The 17,257-nt window shown below is 37.3% G+C and overlaps 1 protein-coding gene across 1 annotated transcript; it reads left to right on the top strand.

Moving 5' to 3' along the window:
• Nucleotides 1-2,588: 2,588 nt before the first annotated feature.
• On the top strand, nt 2,589-15,655 carry LOC120746184 (cytochrome b-245 heavy chain). The gene is made up of 13 exons (XM_040051505.1): nt 2,589-2,734; nt 3,397-3,489; nt 6,224-6,334; nt 7,395-7,479; nt 7,868-8,016; nt 9,388-9,569; nt 10,536-10,668; nt 10,779-10,871; nt 11,190-11,443; nt 13,291-13,453; nt 13,733-13,879; nt 14,055-14,179; nt 15,498-15,655. Exons 1-13 carry the CDS (start codon nt 2,690-2,692, stop codon nt 15,613-15,615), a joined length of 1,698 nt encoding a protein of 565 aa, XP_039907439.1. The 5' UTR covers nt 2,589-2,689; the 3' UTR covers nt 15,616-15,655.
• Nucleotides 15,656-17,257: the final 1,602 nt, after the last annotated feature.

The following is a 17,257-nucleotide window of genomic DNA, read 5'->3' on the forward strand; positions in this document are numbered from 1 at the left end:
CCATCCATGCAATTGTGCTAAAAGCACCAGTGTTAAAGTGATGGAGGTCTTAAATCCAGATAAAACGTAAAAACTATGACCTTGATATCATTTTTAAATGCTTTTGATTTGATTTTATCCTTCCCACAGGTTTTTATCCAGAACATGTTATTGTTCTTGGAAAGTTTATTTTTCAAGGAAAGAGAGCTGGTTTTAGTTTCACTAAAAAGGAAAAAAAACAAAACAAAAACATGTCTTCTAATGCAGGGATTATCAAGATGTTCCTATCAAATATATCCAAGTGAACAGTTCCATCAAATAACCCTTAGCTCTAGGTACCATCCACATAATGGAGACTAGTAAAAGAATCACATTATAGGCAATTTCTAGGAGGTCAGATATTCCAGGAACCCCCAGGAACACTTTCAATACTATTTGAGTTTGGAATCCCATCAACTCCTGGGTCCCAAGGTGCCACAGATACTTCCAAGAGTCCTTAAAATGTTCCTAAGCAACAAGAGGCCATTTAGCGCCACCACAAAACTCAGTGGAAAAATGTCAAGTGATGAGTCCCATGAGCCCCCAAATTGAACATCAAGACCTCTAAATCTCAATCTAATTATTTGTATGCCTTTAACCCTATCAAGACCCCTCTAGCCCACTGAAATCGACTTAAGGATGTTATGACCATTGAAATCGCCCTTAAACATACCAAACCTTACCAAGAACCCCAGATAAGATAGAACTTTGACATAAAAAAGCCCATGAAACTCACTAATGAACACTGAATGCATCAGAAATCCTTCGATGAACTCTAACTCATATACCCCTGGAACCACCTGCTGGACCTTTGGGACTCCATGACTTGTCTCAAAGCCTCTGTAACCTCTCTGAGTTCTCTGCAACCACTTTTTAGCAAGGAAAAAGCTTTAGAGTGACTCATGAGGAAACTCTCAAAAAAGAACCAAACAAGTATACACATTCTGTGATGTGTCCCCAGAGTTAATCCTTAACTCTACCTCATAAAAAAACCCTATCTGAGCCTCCATCTTGACTTATCTAAGAAACTCTGCAACCCTCTTGTAGTTTGTTACAATCCTTAAGGACCCCTAGATCTTTTCATTGTCATCAGTGGAAAAGATAATAACTCACTGCTTTTTTTTCTTTCACTCAGAATGACACACTGCAGCTAAGCTTCTTTCTAATTGTAAAAAACACAAAAAGCTCCAGTTATTAGTGTCAAATAAAGCATCTTTCCTTTGCTCTGTGTTTGATTCAAAAGTGCTAACATTTTTGGCTTTTTCTCTTCTGTTGTACTCTTCGAGTGTAAATCAAAGTTAATGTTCGGTTCATGTGTTTCCCTTGCTGCAGTCTAGTTTGAAATAGGAAGCGTGTGGAAATTTACCTTCTGTTTTACTTCATGTTTAGAAAACTGCCACTTCCTCTGACAAAAATTTACAATGTCGCCATCAAGTACCTAGTTCCTCCTAAACAGTCATCTACCCCTCGAGTGTCAACATACCTTGGACTCAACTGCTGCTATCAGAATACCCATCCTCACAGCTCATGTTGGTAAGAGTGTCATTTCTTATCTGAATGTCAGGCTTCACCCCCCCCCCCTCCACATTAAGACCAATGCTATGACCATAAACCAGACTTCAAAAATGATCATGTTCTATTCATGACAGTTATAACTGCTTTCTTCTAGAATCTGCCAAGAAAAATGTGATGTTTCCAGGACTAGTTAAGTGAATTTTCTCAATGCTTTTTTTAGAGTTAACTTTCAATAGCGCTTGATCCCAGCAGGGGTTTATAAGAAGGTTTCCAGTTGTCCCTTGTGTGCCTTAACTTGATTTCAGGGGACCACTAGGTTGTGTCTCAAAATGGTTAAAGCAAAGGGATCCTAAAATTGGGCAAGTGTTTCTGGAAATTCTTTGTTATTTATTAAACATAAATAATCAAATAAGCTGATTAGCTCCGAGCCCTTTATGTCAACTTCATTCCGATTTGACCTGCAGGTGGGTGGCAGTTCTGTGTGCTTAAAATGAACATTTAAGGATATCCACTTGCATTGACATGTAACAGACTCAAGAGTAGAAAATAAGTAGGTGCAACTGAGTATTTAAAGCAGTTTAAAGTCTGAGATTTTGCATCTTTGGTCATGTTTGGTCCTTAAACAAGGCCGAATAGGACTTCTTTACAGGATATAAACATATTTAGTCCAACCGCAATCAACCTGAAAGAAGTTATTTGGTGTTCTCGGTCAGAGCAATGTTTTAGCTGGAAGTGCTGAGTAATTGGGATAAAACCAATCTTATCATTGTATGGACCTTAGCTGTGGTCAACTGTTAGCTGGTACCCTGGACTGAAAGTGAAAGAAAACAATTGATAACAAAGTCTTTCACACCTGCTTAGGAAAATGAAATGATTTCTTTTTAACTGTGTTGGCTTAAGGGTTCATTATCACCTTTTTTTGTTCTCCATCTAATGGTTTTTTTCTCAAACTATGATTAAGAGTAACTGGAGGAATGATGGGAAGGAAACTGCCTCTGCAGAAAGGCCACTTCCTTATTAGTAGCCTGAGAAAGATTATAAAAGGAGTAATCAGTCACAGCAGTCTTCACTCTCCTCTGCCACCATTTCCTGTCTCCCTTTACATTGTCACACTAACACTCTCTTTCACACACTCCTTTCAGAAACAGTTTTCATAATGGGGAACTTTGTCGCCAACGAGGGACTTTCAGTCTTTGTTATTGTGAGTATATTTAATGATTTTCTCCTTTTGGCTTCTGGTATGACGTCTGTTCGTTTTTGTTGTTTTGTTTGGGTTTTTTTCATTCAAGCTGCATTGTCACCAGTGTCTCATTAATGTGTCATAAAATAGTTAAGACATATAAATCAGTGACTAAAAATGGAAAAACAAGCTTTTTCTTCAGAAAAATATGATTTTTCTTCTTATTGATTGAACCAAATAGGCTTTGGTTGAAACAGTTAAACATTTTTCCAAATATTTAGTTTTAATTGGTTAAGCTAAAAAAAAAAGGCTGCTGCAGATCGTGGTAATAGATCTGAATTCTTTTCTGTGTCAAGGATAGAGTCATGAAACTGAATGAAGTATTCTTTGGCATCCATTCTAAATTTGAGTTGATGCCACAGTTTTGAGCCACGTTTTTAGTTGCACTTCAATTACAGTCTGACTTGTTTTCTGAACAAAGAAAAGTCATTTTCAGCAGGTAAAGAAAAATGTTCTCCAAGTTAAGCACTGAAAGTGTGCCATTGTTGTAGTGGGACTTAAACAAGTGCACTTAACTGATATTTGCACTCCTGATGTGTTAATAAAGATGCTTTTATCTACCCTGAACTGTTGCTGTATTTGCAGCTGATTTAAACCTGAGTGTGTTTGGGTGCATTTTACAGCTGGTATGGCTGGGGATCAACGCCTTCCTGTTTGTTCATTTCTACATGGCCTTCCTGGTAGAGAGGTGGTATTACACCAGAGTCCTGCTCGGGGTGAGTCCGACCTGCAACTTCACTTCTGTTGCACAGACTTTCACTCCAAACTGAGTCGGTATTTGTAGATTTCTAGTTTTTATTTCTTCAGAGAATTTCCAAGCTGTTAAACACACAATTGCACCTATTTCAAAAGTTGTAGGCAAATATGAAAAAAAAGAAAAAAAACAGGACTCTGCCTTTTTCATTTCCTCAAATTATAGCTACAGTAAAAGTTTAAAAGTTTCTAACATTACAACAAGAAAATTAAAGCAGACCCTGCAACCCCACCCACTACTCTTTTTAGTACACTGTAACTATGCAACAGAATAGAGAAGTGATACAGTGCAGAGCCACGGCAATAAGTTAAACAACCTTGCATTAAAAAGAAATACATTTTTGCAGTTCTATGTTCTAAATTATGAATATTTTATTTTGTTTTATGTGATATTTGGGTTTTTTTATATGTTAAGATAAACTCGATTCATGATACCTATCTATACATGCAAATGAATTAATAATGGTCTATTTTAGCTCCAAGAATTGACCTTTGGAGTTGAGATCGCACAAATGTAAAAAAGGAATCATCCACTTACCGTACTGTGAAAAACAAAGTAATAGTGCTACCATGTTCTTTTTAGAGAGAAGAGACTTTCTCTTGGCAACGCTTCCAAACAAATCTAAACAATGAAAGCAGTAAGGGTGTACTTGGATTTTGCACTGGACTGCATACAATCCTGTGAAAATGTTCCCTTTCTCATGACTGAATCTATCTGTAATGTATGGCCATTTTCTAGGCAGTAACAAGTATAATTATTATGTTATAACTTTAACCCAAATTAGCTGAACTGGTTAATACCCTGAAACAAGGAAGGGAATTTCCCTTCCTGGGGTTGGTTAAAGTTTCTGTTGTTGAAATGCCAAAATTTCCTGTACGCAAGAACAAAACCCATCAGTTTGTTAACACTTCCACAAATAATTGGTCCACATGGAAGATATCAGAGCCTCATATCTCCCATTCAAAATAACCACTGTGAGAGCTAATGATTATTCCCTCTCACCTGATCATGTTTATGGATGGGACTGGCTTACGGCGATGATTAACTCCTCATTTCATTCACTTTTAAATTACAAAGTTGCTATCAGAAATTGCACATGAACTATTAATGCTGCAACTTAATTAGTTTGTTGTCTGGCAGCCAACAAGAAAAAAATTTAACAGATTTGTAAAAGTGTGAGTGACACACTAAATGTTTCTAATGTTTGAATGCTGGGAAGTTATTAATTGCCATTTGAAAAAGTTTTTACTGTGATAAGAAAAAAATAATAATTATATTTTAAACGAAGTCCACAAAGAGTAAAGGTTAAATGCGGTTACTATAAAAAATGGCGTGATCAGATATAAAAATAGGGAAAACAGATTTAAGTAACTTAAACTATGTCATCTTTATACTTGTTTGTAGTCATTAATGTGCCTGTGAGGTATAATTGGATCTTTGTTGGACTTTGTAATAACGTTTTGTGTTTGAACAGTGCTATCAGCCTGCATCAAAGGCCATTTCTGTCGGGCTTTGCAAATATTTCTGATTATATCTTGTTCAAATAAAACTTGAAATTTAGGATTCTTACACCCGATATACACATATACACCCATGTTAAACACTCCTTATCTACATAGGCATTATTCGACAAGCAAACGTGCACACAGAGAAGGGAAGTAAGTTACAGCTGGCTTCATGACACACTGACTTTGGACCAGCAGCTGCACATCTGGCTTCAGGCCAGCAGAAGTGAAACATTGCAGCTCGTACTTTCTGTTTTTCAAATTTTAATATGGAGAGATGAGGAACAGTATTCAGCGTGGCTGCATCTTGCTTCTTTAGAGAGACTGTTTTCCCAAAAGTGTTGAGAAACCTGTAAGCTCCAAAAAGAACCTCAGGAAGGTTTAAAAAAATGAATCATTTACACTGAAGGAAGGGCTCAGATGATGATTTGGGGATGAGGGATTGGGTTTGAGGTTAACAATACCATGTTGAGATGAAGTTAATTATTGATGTAAAACAGAGTGGTGAGAGCACACGTGTATTCTCACCAGCATTTACTGGCTCTGTAACTGCAGTACAATAACACTCTGATGGAAAAGATGAATAAATAAAGAAAGTGAGCCATCAGGGATTAGCTTCAGCTCATCAGGGCTCTTCTGGGGATTAGAGGATCTAGATAATATATGCATGCATGCATTGTGATACCAGTGACACGGTGTTAAATTAAAATGTGTGTCAATCTCTATGAAGTCTATGACTGCCAGTATTAAATGATAGAAATGACTCTAATGGAATTTTTCGAGCCATTTCCAACTGCTGTAGGGTGTAAAGTCCTGGATCGGTTCACAGCCCATCAGACGTCCATAACCGTGCTCTAATTTGATTTATCTTGTTGTTTTGCCTGTTTTTAAATAAGAAAATAAAAAATTATATCCATTAGCCTTGTTTGCAATGATCTATTTAAGGTTTCAAGTGACACGTTAAAAGGCATTCAGACTTCCACAAACCTCACTAAATAACTGTTGCTTGACATTTCCATTTACTGTCCAGTTCTAGTTCTTCTTTTTGCTTAACACCTGTCAGCAGTTAAGTTTCAGGTTTATATAAAACTCTTTTCACCTCCTACTGCTGAGCTGTTATACGTGACTGGTGAGGGAAGTGAATTTGAAAACTTTTGATTGTAACACACCGTTTTTTTATACTCTCCACAGCAAGCTTTGCCCTGGGCCAGAGCTCCTGCTGCCTGCCTGAATTTCAACTGCATGCTCATCCTGCTGCCAGTCTGCAGAAACCTCCTCTCCTTCCTCCGTGGCACCATACAGGTATTCATTAAGGATAAATAACAGATAAATGAAAATCTGGCTTACCACAAAACGACAGTATATAGCATGTAATGTGTCCCATTATGTGGAAAAGACTTGATAGAAGTAATGAGGGTATAGGACCAGATTCTTCTGCAAACATTTGCTTACCGGCCACTTTATTACTTTATTAGGTTGAAATGTTTTCAGCTTGTGCAAAAGCACCTTATCCTACTAGAAGGAACCAATTCAATTCAATTTTATTTATATAGCGCCAAACAACAACAGTCGCCTCAAAGCGCTTTTTATTATACAGAGAAAAAACCCAACAATCAAATGACCCCCTATGAGCAAGTACCATTAGAAGTTAGATACACTGTGATCAGCAAAAATACCGTAGAGTACTGTAGAAGAGATGCTCTGCTACAAACTTTGGTAGTACCAAGTGATTATTTGAGTCATTGTTTCCTTCATATCACCTCAGAGCATTACTGTCCTCTGACCTCTGGTGAACTGGTGAACTTAAATCACCTTGATTCCACATTCTGATACTCAGTTTGAACTGAGGTCATCTTGACCAGCGGTCCCCAACCTTTTTTGCGCCACGGACCAGTTTATGCCCGACAATATTTTCACGGACCGGCCTTTAAGGTGTCGCGGATAAATACAACAAAATAAAACTAGTACCGGTACCGAAAAAAAGAAAATTTATTCATAACACACGTGAAAAGACCCAGGAAAACCGAGTAAACGATAAAAACGATAACAAAATAACGCTGAAAACCGATAAAAACCCTGAAAACCATACATTTCACACCTGAGCCTCAACTCTCGCGGCCCAGTACCAAACGACTCACGGACTGGTACCGGTCCAAGGCCCGGGGGTTGGGGATCACTGATCTTGACCATGCATGTTTAAATGTACTGGGTTTCTGCCATGTGATTGGCTGATTAGTAGATGTTGTTAACCACCAGTTGAACAGGTGTACCATATTTATTAATGCTGTAGTGGTGTATTTGCTTGTGCTTTAATATTCATCGCTTATTAATTTATTTTTGTGTGTTTCTCGTTTAAATTCAGTGCTGCAGCCGCACAGCAGCTCGCCAACTAGATCGAAACCTAACTTTTCACAAACTGGTGGCTTACATGATTGCCTTCCATACAGGTAATTTTTCTTTTTTCTTAACATGTTAAAGGGGTTGGAGCAATCATTACCCTATAACTAATGATAGCAATGATTTAAAGCATATTAAAGTTTTAAGATAGATTTTTTGACATAGCTTGAGATAAACACATGACTACAAAGTCACTGACTTGGATTTTACAAGTGAGTCAGAATCTGACTAAACTGGTCAATGGAATATACAGATGAGTTTGTGAGTTTGTATATCCCACTGAGTAATGATTAATAATAAACCTGCATCTAACTGTAACTTATGACCATTTAATGAGTAGTTATGCAGTAATGTCTGCCCAAACAGAACTGTATACATTTTGGAGAAAAGCACTGAATATTTATAGTGATATTTTTCCTTTTTCTCTGTTTCTTGTAGCTGTGCACATTATTGCACATCTGTTTAACTTTGAGTTTTTTATGGACGCCCAGCTCAATCGCAACACCAGCCTTCTGACCTTTGTTCTGTCAGAAATTGGTAATGGGGACAACGCCTCCTTCCTCAACCCCATCAGAACAAATGAGACGGTGAGTTGTTGCCATTACCAGGCTGCCCTCATTTTTTCCTTTTTAGTACAAAAATAATGGTGAGATTAGTCATATGAGCTGAGTTTTCTTGTATTGCAATGATGTCTTGAAATCTCTGCAACTTATTACTAAATTTTGTATTGAGTAGTATTACTTCATCTGGCAAACTTCCCTTTTTCTTAAAAAAAACCTCAAGATCAGTTGTGAAATTTCATCTTTAATGATACTGTTTCTCAAATACAATTGTTCATAAGCCAAAACAGAAACTTTTGACAATTGATATAAGCAAAAAACAAAAAGAACATAAACCTCATTCTTTCAGACAAAGAAAGAATGAGGTTCCTAAAACGACACAACATGCACATGAAAATATTTTACAATTTGGTACCGCCCACAACGAAGGGCGTAATTCCCCCATGAAGGACCGTTCTTCCTTACCAACATACAAGAAAAAGTAAATACCATCAAAACTTGCAGGTCTTTCTTTTCTTTAACAATCACTGTTCAAACATAACTTTCAAAAGGAGTGTACAAGAAAGAAGTGTTTACTTTCCTGTAAATTACCTGGAAGGTAGGCAAGGTTAAGCAACTCCATAACAGCCCAAGCCCCAAAAAGTACAGTGTACTTACAATACAAAATGGGGAAATGTTTTTTTTGTTCTGTTTTTCTGCAAAATTACCAATACATTTTAATTACTGCTTAAAAACGTCTTCTTACTGTAAAATAGCACAATTGTCCAAACTCCCACAGAAAGACAATCTAGAAGTAAAACAAAAGTGATCATATTTGGTGCACATGATGAAGAGTGGTCAGAGGTCAGAGACATGGTGCCTTCACAGTGATCCAAGAATTGCAAAAGGGTAGCACGGTGGTTTGGCAGGCACTTTTGCCTCACAGCAACCACGTTCCTGGTTCAAATCCTGACTTTGGCCTTTCTGTGTGGAGTAAACATGTTTGACTTCCTCAGATGTACATAAGATTTGGTGATTTTAACTTGACCATTGATGCTAATTGGGGTTAGCTAAGTGCTAACCTATTTTAATTGACCAACATTCCAGCTGACTCTTTAGAGACTTTTAGGCTTTCCATTTCATTTTATAAATTCCGCTTTCCAACATTTCTAACATTTGTTTCCTTCTTGTTACCTTGTGTTAAACAATCAACCTCTGTGATATAGGGAAGTATGACAAAACAGCCATTTAGTAAATGAGGGAAGTTAGTCAACAAACATGAGGTGTGTCATTACAACTGAAGCAACTGAAAAACTGAGGCGATGACTTGGGACTTCATCCCACTCTAGATTAATCATCTGTTTGGCCTTTTTAAAGAGAAAATCTTCTCAAAATGTCATCTGTAAACTGCATTTACAGAATCCTACCATTGTCATGTTCACCACCGTCGCTGGGCTGACAGGTGTGGCCATCACATTAGCACTCATCCTCATCATCACTTCATCTATGGAGGTCATCCGCAGGTCATACTTTGAGGTGTTCTGGTACACGCATCATCTCTTCATCATCTTCTTCATTGGACTGGTGTTTCACGGCTATGCGTAAGATAGCACAAAATTTCAACCATAAAAGGACTGCCAGCTCTGTTTTTTCTTTCTTTTTTTTACATTAGTTGTCTTTTTCTGACCTGAAACACTTAGCCACACGTATTTCCTCTTAGAGTATTTTGCCCTCAATGAGCTTATTACAAATGATTTACTTGGTTTCTGTCTTGACCAGACTGGATCTAGCCACAACTTTATGTTTCTATCCTTAATGTTAGTGCACTTGTTGGAGCCAGAAGTGATATATACCAACGGTATATACTGCTATACCATTGGGCAATGTAACATAGGAGTCTATGTGAACTGGCTCCCTTCTGACTCCCAGCCTCAAGTGAACTGCAGTTTTGTCGCATAATTTTTCAGGACTAGCGGTTTGATTTGGACATTTGGGCTTGATCTTGGTCTTTAACTCATACGCATGTTATACTGATCATAGTTTTAACTAATAGTCAATACTATTTGATTCTTGAACTGTCATTACTCTGACTTGGTCTTGAATCAGTCTCTAAACTGGTCAAATTTGTACTTACCTGTGATTGAGCTTTATAAATCATACACTTAGTTTTAAGGATTTACAAATTTACTGTGTGAACAAAAATATTGGGCCATGCCGCTTAGTCTGTGAATTCAGCTCTTTCATACAGTTCCATGGCCACGGATTCAACCAACCACAAACTCAACCATCAAGCCATGCAGTCTGTCTTTTCAAACGCTATTTCAGAAATGTTTGATTTTACAAATCTCACTGAAATCGCTGGGAGCCTCATGGCATTGCTTTCCATAGTCATGCAGCTCCTGTAGGTGTAATGTACAGCTGGCCCAGTACTTTTGTCTACATAGTTTATAATAATATAATTTCCATTAAATTAATTTAGTTAAACTAAATTCCCAGGTCTCTCTTCAAATAATCATTGATACACATGTTTAAGTGCTCATCTTTTCTCTGTGTGTGTCTGATTGCAGGCGTATTGTGCGAGGACAGACGGTGGCCAGCCTGGACACAAATAAACCTCAAAACTGCTCCGACGAGTTTGAAGACTGGGGTAAAAATGGCTCCAACTGTGCTGTCCCAGAATTTGCTGGAAACCCACCTGGGGTTAGCTTTGAATTTCTAAACTTCTTACCAGCCCAAACACTCTCAGCAAGTTGCATCTCTTCTCAGGCTTTTAAGAAAAGTACTTCATCCAATATTTTCCCCTTCTCCAGACATGGAAGTGGGTGTTGGGTCCCATGATCCTGTATGTGTGTGAGAGGATCGTCCGCATCTACCGATCCCATCAAAAAGTGGTCATTACTAAGGTCGGTCCTGCCTCAGTTACACTGGTATACATTTTTTAGGAGCTGCACCAAGCTTGTTTCAACTAAATATCTGAAGAAAAATGATTAAAAAATGCATGTCTTTCAAAAAAGGTTGACTTTTAGCTGCATTATTACACTAATACTACAACTGCAGATTACACTTAGCACAGCAGGTAACAACACAAAGAATTTTAGAGTTGCGCCATGGAATTTATTACTACTTGAAACTGTACTTACTTTCAATAGCTACTATGTGGTCAAAAAGGCTGAATAAATAACTGTAATTATAATTATATTGTCCCTGTACCTGGTCTTCAGGTGGTTATGCACCCTTCCAAGACACTGGAACTGCAGATGAAGAGGAAAGGCTTCAGTATGGAGGTGGGACAGTACGTCTTCATTCAGTGTCCATCTGTCTCCAGGCTAGAGTGGCACCCCTTCACTCTGACCTCAGCCCCTGAGGAGGACTACTTCAGTGCTCACATCCGTATTGTCGGGGACTGGACTCAGGCGCTGTACGAGGCCTGTGGAGGGGACAAAAATGAGCCTCAGGAGGCCTGGAAACTGCCCAAGTAGGAAAGCTTGACAACAGAGGAAAATTGTGCTTTAAATTGCTTGTGATTACAGTTGATTGCTGCCTGTCCAGCGCGCCTTTGAAAAGTTGGCAGGAGGGGTTTCATTTACAGCCCTGAGAGGTTTATTGTGTATGTCTGTTTCTCTTCCCTCACATAAGAAATGAGTAGAGAGGCACAAACAGTAAAAATCATACAATATTAAGAATACCATCTTTTCACAGTGGTCCTGCTGTGCAAATTTGAGCACTAATTCTTCTATAGACCAGACAATGAAAGAAGGAGGCCTTTATTTTGAGCTGCTGCCTCGAATCACCTTAAGTCCAGTGTACTGTTTGTTTGGATAGACCTTGATTGGACTTGCTAGACAACAGCACAGTGACCAAGTCTTCAGTTATCCCTTAATAATCCTGAAATTATGTCATTATTTAAGTTGCTTAAAGGCAAAACAAACAAATAGCTGTTCTAGATGACAACCAAAAGAAGCTAATATTTAAAAAAAATATACACATTATATAACTGGCCTTAGATTTTTTTCTAGAATTTGAGTCGAAGCCAAAGCAGATGCAAAAAAATGGCAGTTAGCTTGAGACTGAAGTCATGTATGCAGCCTTCATTCAAAATGGCAATGCACCATGCTTCCTTGCATGTCTGCTGGAGGTTGTGCAGCCTTCAGCCACTTTTGGAGGCACAGCATGGCAACATCGCAAATATTTCTCCGTCCAAAGGGAGACAATATGTTATATGTCTTTTTTTCAGCAGTTTAACGTCCACAGTTTTCAAGATATCTTTTTCAAGCATTTGACCTTACCTTTATTGTTAGCACCAAAGGTCAAAGCTGACCTTGGAAAAAAATCTTTCAAAAAAGCATATTGATTAATATGTCATATGAAAGGGCAGAGCTGCACAATACATTTTGAATTTTTTGGATACAACTTCCTAAAAAGACACCATAACAATCTAACATTATCACGTTGTAATAAAAATGTGATAAAACAAGTTTTAGTACAGCCCTTGAAAATCAAGAGGAGGCTCTCATGCTCATGCTCTGTATAGTTCCTTGTGTAAATCTCAGTATAATGTTGGTTACTCAAGCCATTTCCAGTTCCACAAACTTGTAACTTAAGCTTAATTAATTTGCCATAACACAGACAAATAAGAGAATAAACAAAGAAAAACTCACTATACACTTCAGTCACTTAAGTAAAATCATTATTGTAATTAACATGTTCAATTTTTAGATCTTGTGATGTACATCATGAATTATTGGGCCATCACAATTATCTTGTTAAAAACAACTAAATAAATAAATAATGGAATCTCTTATAATCTTAACAGGGTCAAAACATTTAGCAAAAAAACATCAGAGAAGAAGATCATGTGTTTATATATTCAACATAATAAAGATTTTCTGGAAATTAGCATTAACCTAATAAATCTAATGAAGTACTAGGAACTTGTACGTCCAATACGTGAGTGCTAAATTTTACACACAAACATAAATGTGAACAATGACCGTGACTAAACATACAGTAGCATTACCAAGCAAGTAGCATTATCTCTCTGAGGGACAAAAAATATCTTAATTGCTCACATTTTAGCAACAGTTGCACATTGGAAATGTCAGATTTAGTTAGTGGTGGGTTAAGCCACAGAGCCCATGGGTCTTTAGTTAGGGTGTGGGGCTAAATGTCCCAATACATCCACATGTTAAGCAAGTTAGCAAGTTAATCTTTGAGATAAATACACATAATCAAAGTTTTATTGGGTAAATAAAGCTTGACTTGAAAGCACAGAGCAGAGTAAAAACAGGATATAAGATTATTTTGTGTATATTTTGTTGTCAGGGTGGCCATAGATGGCCCGTTTGGTACCGCCAGTGAAGACGTGTTTGGTTATGAGGTGGTCATGCTGGTGGGTGCAGGAATTGGAGTGACTCCCTTTGCCTCCATCCTCAAATCCGTGTGGTACAAACGCATCCAGAACAACCAAGATGTCTTTACCAAAAAGGTGAGCGAGAACTTTAAATTAAAAAAAATGTGTTTAAAAAAAAACTAACCATATCACATAAGCCCCACATGAAGCGTTCATAATGAAACAAAAATAAAAATTATTATCTACAACGTCTGTCTGGAAGAAATGTTAGATGCTACATATCCATTTTGCTGTGAAACTATTTACTGAAGGCTTTGAGTTAAAAAGTGTGAAATAAGGGTGTTTGAAATGAACCAAAAAATAAATGATAAATGTAAGTAAGTCTGAATGTCAGGTTAATAAACTGTTTGCCAGATCTACTTCTACTGGCTCTGTCCGGAGACCCAAGCCTTCGAGTGGTTTGCAGACCTGCTGCAGTCCCTGGAGGGCCAGATGACGGAGAAGAACATGATGGGCTTCCTCAGCTACAACATCTACCTCACCCGCTGGAAGGAGCAGGAGGTATGAAGGCACTGATATAAATTTTTATTTCTGTGGGCTGAACTGACAACAAATACCATTTTTTGTGATTGAAGAAATCTTCTTATGTTATGGTTTAATGCATGTGGTTCTTAAATTAAGCAAAAAGTCATAAAAAGAAAAAAAAGTGACATCCATCTGTCATTTCCTTTAACAGGCGGCTCATTTCCGTGTTCACCATGAGGCAGAAAATGATCCGATCACCGGACTGAAGCAGAAGACCTTTTACGGGAAACCTAACTGGGACAATGAGTTTACCAATATTACTTCGCAGCACCCTCGGTGAGCCTCTTTAACGTTATTATCTCTCCATAAGCAAACACAGTCCATGATCTCATCTACTCAAGAACTGCTGTTACCTCTTCACTACATAATGACTGCAAATGTAGTTATCTTATCTTATCTTATTAAACTCATCTCTGGTAAACTGGGAGAAGTGGTCAGCACATCATACCAATCTCAGTTATAAAAGAATGAAATGGGTCAGCATATTTTCTTCCACTTTGCCTAATTTTAGGCAGCTTTAAAACTGAGTAGATTTACTCAAGTATTTTATTTAGTAGAGATTTTTGTAATTTTATTTGAGAATATTAATATCATGCTGTGTCGTACGTTAGGTCCATTACAGCTCAGAGTGAAATATCATATACAGTTACGTAAAAAGTCAAGGTTTTCTGATGCAGTAAATAACAAATATATAACTGCTTGCATATTGCTAAATACTCAAAGACATAAACAGGAGAGTCTTCATTTTGTAGAGCACCCTTTAATACTGATAAGACATTAATTGGTTAGTCAATGAACTTTACAATTCCTGCATACCTGTATGATACAGTTCGGTACATCAAAGGAAAAAGTTTCTCAAAACAATAAAATATCAGTCCGGCACACTGTATACGTTACCAATAATGTATTAAGGTAAAACGATTTAGTCAGACTGACCTTCAGCATGTACAAGTTATATTTTGTGATAATATAAACTTTATAAATTGTGTTTCTCCTTGTAATTGTGTAAACTATTTTATCAGCAGTATCTCTCAAGTTGGTGCCACTTTTCGTTACTTTAAAGGTCATTTCACACTGTTTTTAAAGTTTTACCAATAACAAATTAGGTAAATAAGAAAACACTCAGTGTGTTAATCCAGTATGGATTTTTATCTTTCTTTATCTATCTTTATTTTATCTTTAGCTGCAGGCCTGTACAAACTTACTGCCACATTCTGCGCCTAACATTTATTTTATTTTTTTCATCCATTTCCTGTTTCTTGAAATTTTAATGCTGGTATGTGTAGTACCTCTATTTAAATGGGGTCCCTGCGATCTTTTTATAACACTGGATTTAACTGCCTGTAGGAAATAGTAAGTATTTAAAGCACAGACTTACAAATACACAAATTCAGTTATTCTGTGGGAACTTTTGAATTGTTTGCAAAACAGCAAAATGCAGGTGAAGTTTTGCTGCTAATTCATTGCCTTTTGATTCTTTCTGAAGCTATTTAAGTGTGACCACTGAGTGGAATACAGCCATGACTGTTGCTCTGATGAATGCTATAAATACCAATATCTATAATCAAAGTGTTGGGGTGTTTTGTGCCTGCAGATCTAAAGTTGGTGTGTTCCTGTGCGGTCCGCCTCAGCTGGCGACATCTCTGGAGAAACAGTGTATGTCTCATTCAGCTGCTGATGTCAAGTTCATCTTCAATAAAGAAAATTTCTAGGAAAACAAAGAAAATCAGAAACAGCAGCTAGATCATGATTTAAAAAAAGGGAACTTTCCAAGTAGCTGCTTGATTATAAGTTATCAAGTTTCCTCTGAAAAAAGAACAAATCTACATTTGGAACAAGTGGCAGCTCATCGGTGACGGGAACAAGCTTCTCATCACGTCTTCACCGCAGACTTCTGCAAAGATACAGTTACTCAAAATAAACCCTGTGGCGTTGTCTCGGTTACTGTCTTCTCCTTTTTTGTTCCATCAACAAGTGAAACCGCCACTTTCAGAATGTTTTTTCTCGTCTTTTTTTTTGTTTTGTTTTTTTTTTTTTTTTGTTTCCACCTCATTGATTTTCCTTTGTGCCAGAAGTGGATTCATCTTCTTAAAAGGCGGTTTCAATTCCCTAACTGTATGAGGGAAGAGGTGGAGGCCTTTAAAGCTTTGGCTGCTGCAAACGTTCTCCATGGACCGAACAAGCTCCGGGATGCTTTATGCTTTTGTGCTGCCGTGTTTTTTCTATGAGAGCAGAAATGTGGCAAAGACTTTTATGGCTAGAAATGTTTTGTTTAGCTTGTTTTGATGAAAAAAAATGGACCAACCAGAAGCAATCTTCTGCTGTGTGATTATTTCCTGATTTCTCTGAAAAAGTTGAATAGCTATTTGATCCAATCCAAGAACAGGAAGGAGCAGAAGGCTACCTGCTTGAGTGCTTTCTGGAGAAGGGTCTGTCTGTTTCAGAGGTCTGGGTGGTGTTGCTCTAACGTAATAAGAAAAGGAGAGCTGTGGCATAAATCTGGGTTATATGCATGGTTGGATCTACTAATAGAGGCTCTGTCACCTAAAGTTCATTTTACCATGTGAGACTGCTTGTTCTCAAATAATCAACCACAAAGGTAAACACATTTAAAATTGCTCTCAATCTTTTAATGAAAAAACTCAAACTCAATCTCTTGACGATAGTCAAAAAGATCCTCAAAGGAGACGAGAAAGTAGTTCCACCTTTTTATTTTCATATTTAGCTGATTACAGTGTTCAAAACTCTTAAACAAAAGGTATATTTCATGATAATTATTATACAGTTTGGTTATTGCTGTTCTTTTTGTCATTCTTTTCAGACATCAGATGTCTATATTGTTGTCATACTGTAAGTCAGGGGCATCAAAGGTAAGCCTGGACAGCTTTAGTGGATAGATGTTGAACTTTAACAGCATTTTCATAAGTTCTGTAGTTTTTCCTACTGATAATGACTCCCACCACTCATTGCCATCCATACTATCCCAAAGTACAAAGACATTTTCTTTGAATGAATTTTCTACACGTTTATCACGTTTTTACTGGTTCAGCCCACTTCACATCAAAGTGGGATGTGTGTGGCCCATGCAGTAAAATTACTATAACATCCCTGCTGTAATTATTTTGGATTCACTGCTTTTTTCTTTTTAAATAGTAAACGAAAAAACTTTTGGAATCGGCTGAAAATATGTCTTAACTCATAATGTCTAATAAAAACTAAACTAAATTTAAACTTCCTGACTTTTCACTGCATTCCTGACAAATGTCAGCTTCAATCTGTTCAAACTTCGCTGAAGGACACTTGTGAATATGCTCTTTTGTTGCTTTTTTAATAGAGAATGAATTGTTCATTCTT

The sequence above is a fragment of the Simochromis diagramma genome, unplaced genomic scaffold, assembly GCF_900408965.1.
Source record: "Simochromis diagramma unplaced genomic scaffold, fSimDia1.1 OVJJ01000107.1, whole genome shotgun sequence".
Lineage (NCBI taxonomy): Eukaryota > Metazoa > Chordata > Actinopteri > Cichliformes > Cichlidae > Simochromis > Simochromis diagramma.

Excerpts from the sequence above, each read along its gene's own strand:
- LOC120746184 (XM_040051505.1), top strand. The coding sequence starts at position 2,690 with ATGGGGAACTTTGTCGCCAACGAGGGACTTTCAGTCTTTGTTATT. Across the intron at positions 9,570-10,535 it reads CTGGTGTTTCACGGCTATGC|GCGTATTGTGCGAGGACAGA; the intron begins GTAAGATAGCAC and ends GTCTGATTGCAG. Across the intron at positions 10,872-11,189 it reads AAAAAGTGGTCATTACTAAG|GTGGTTATGCACCCTTCCAA; the intron begins GTCGGTCCTGCC and ends CCTGGTCTTCAG.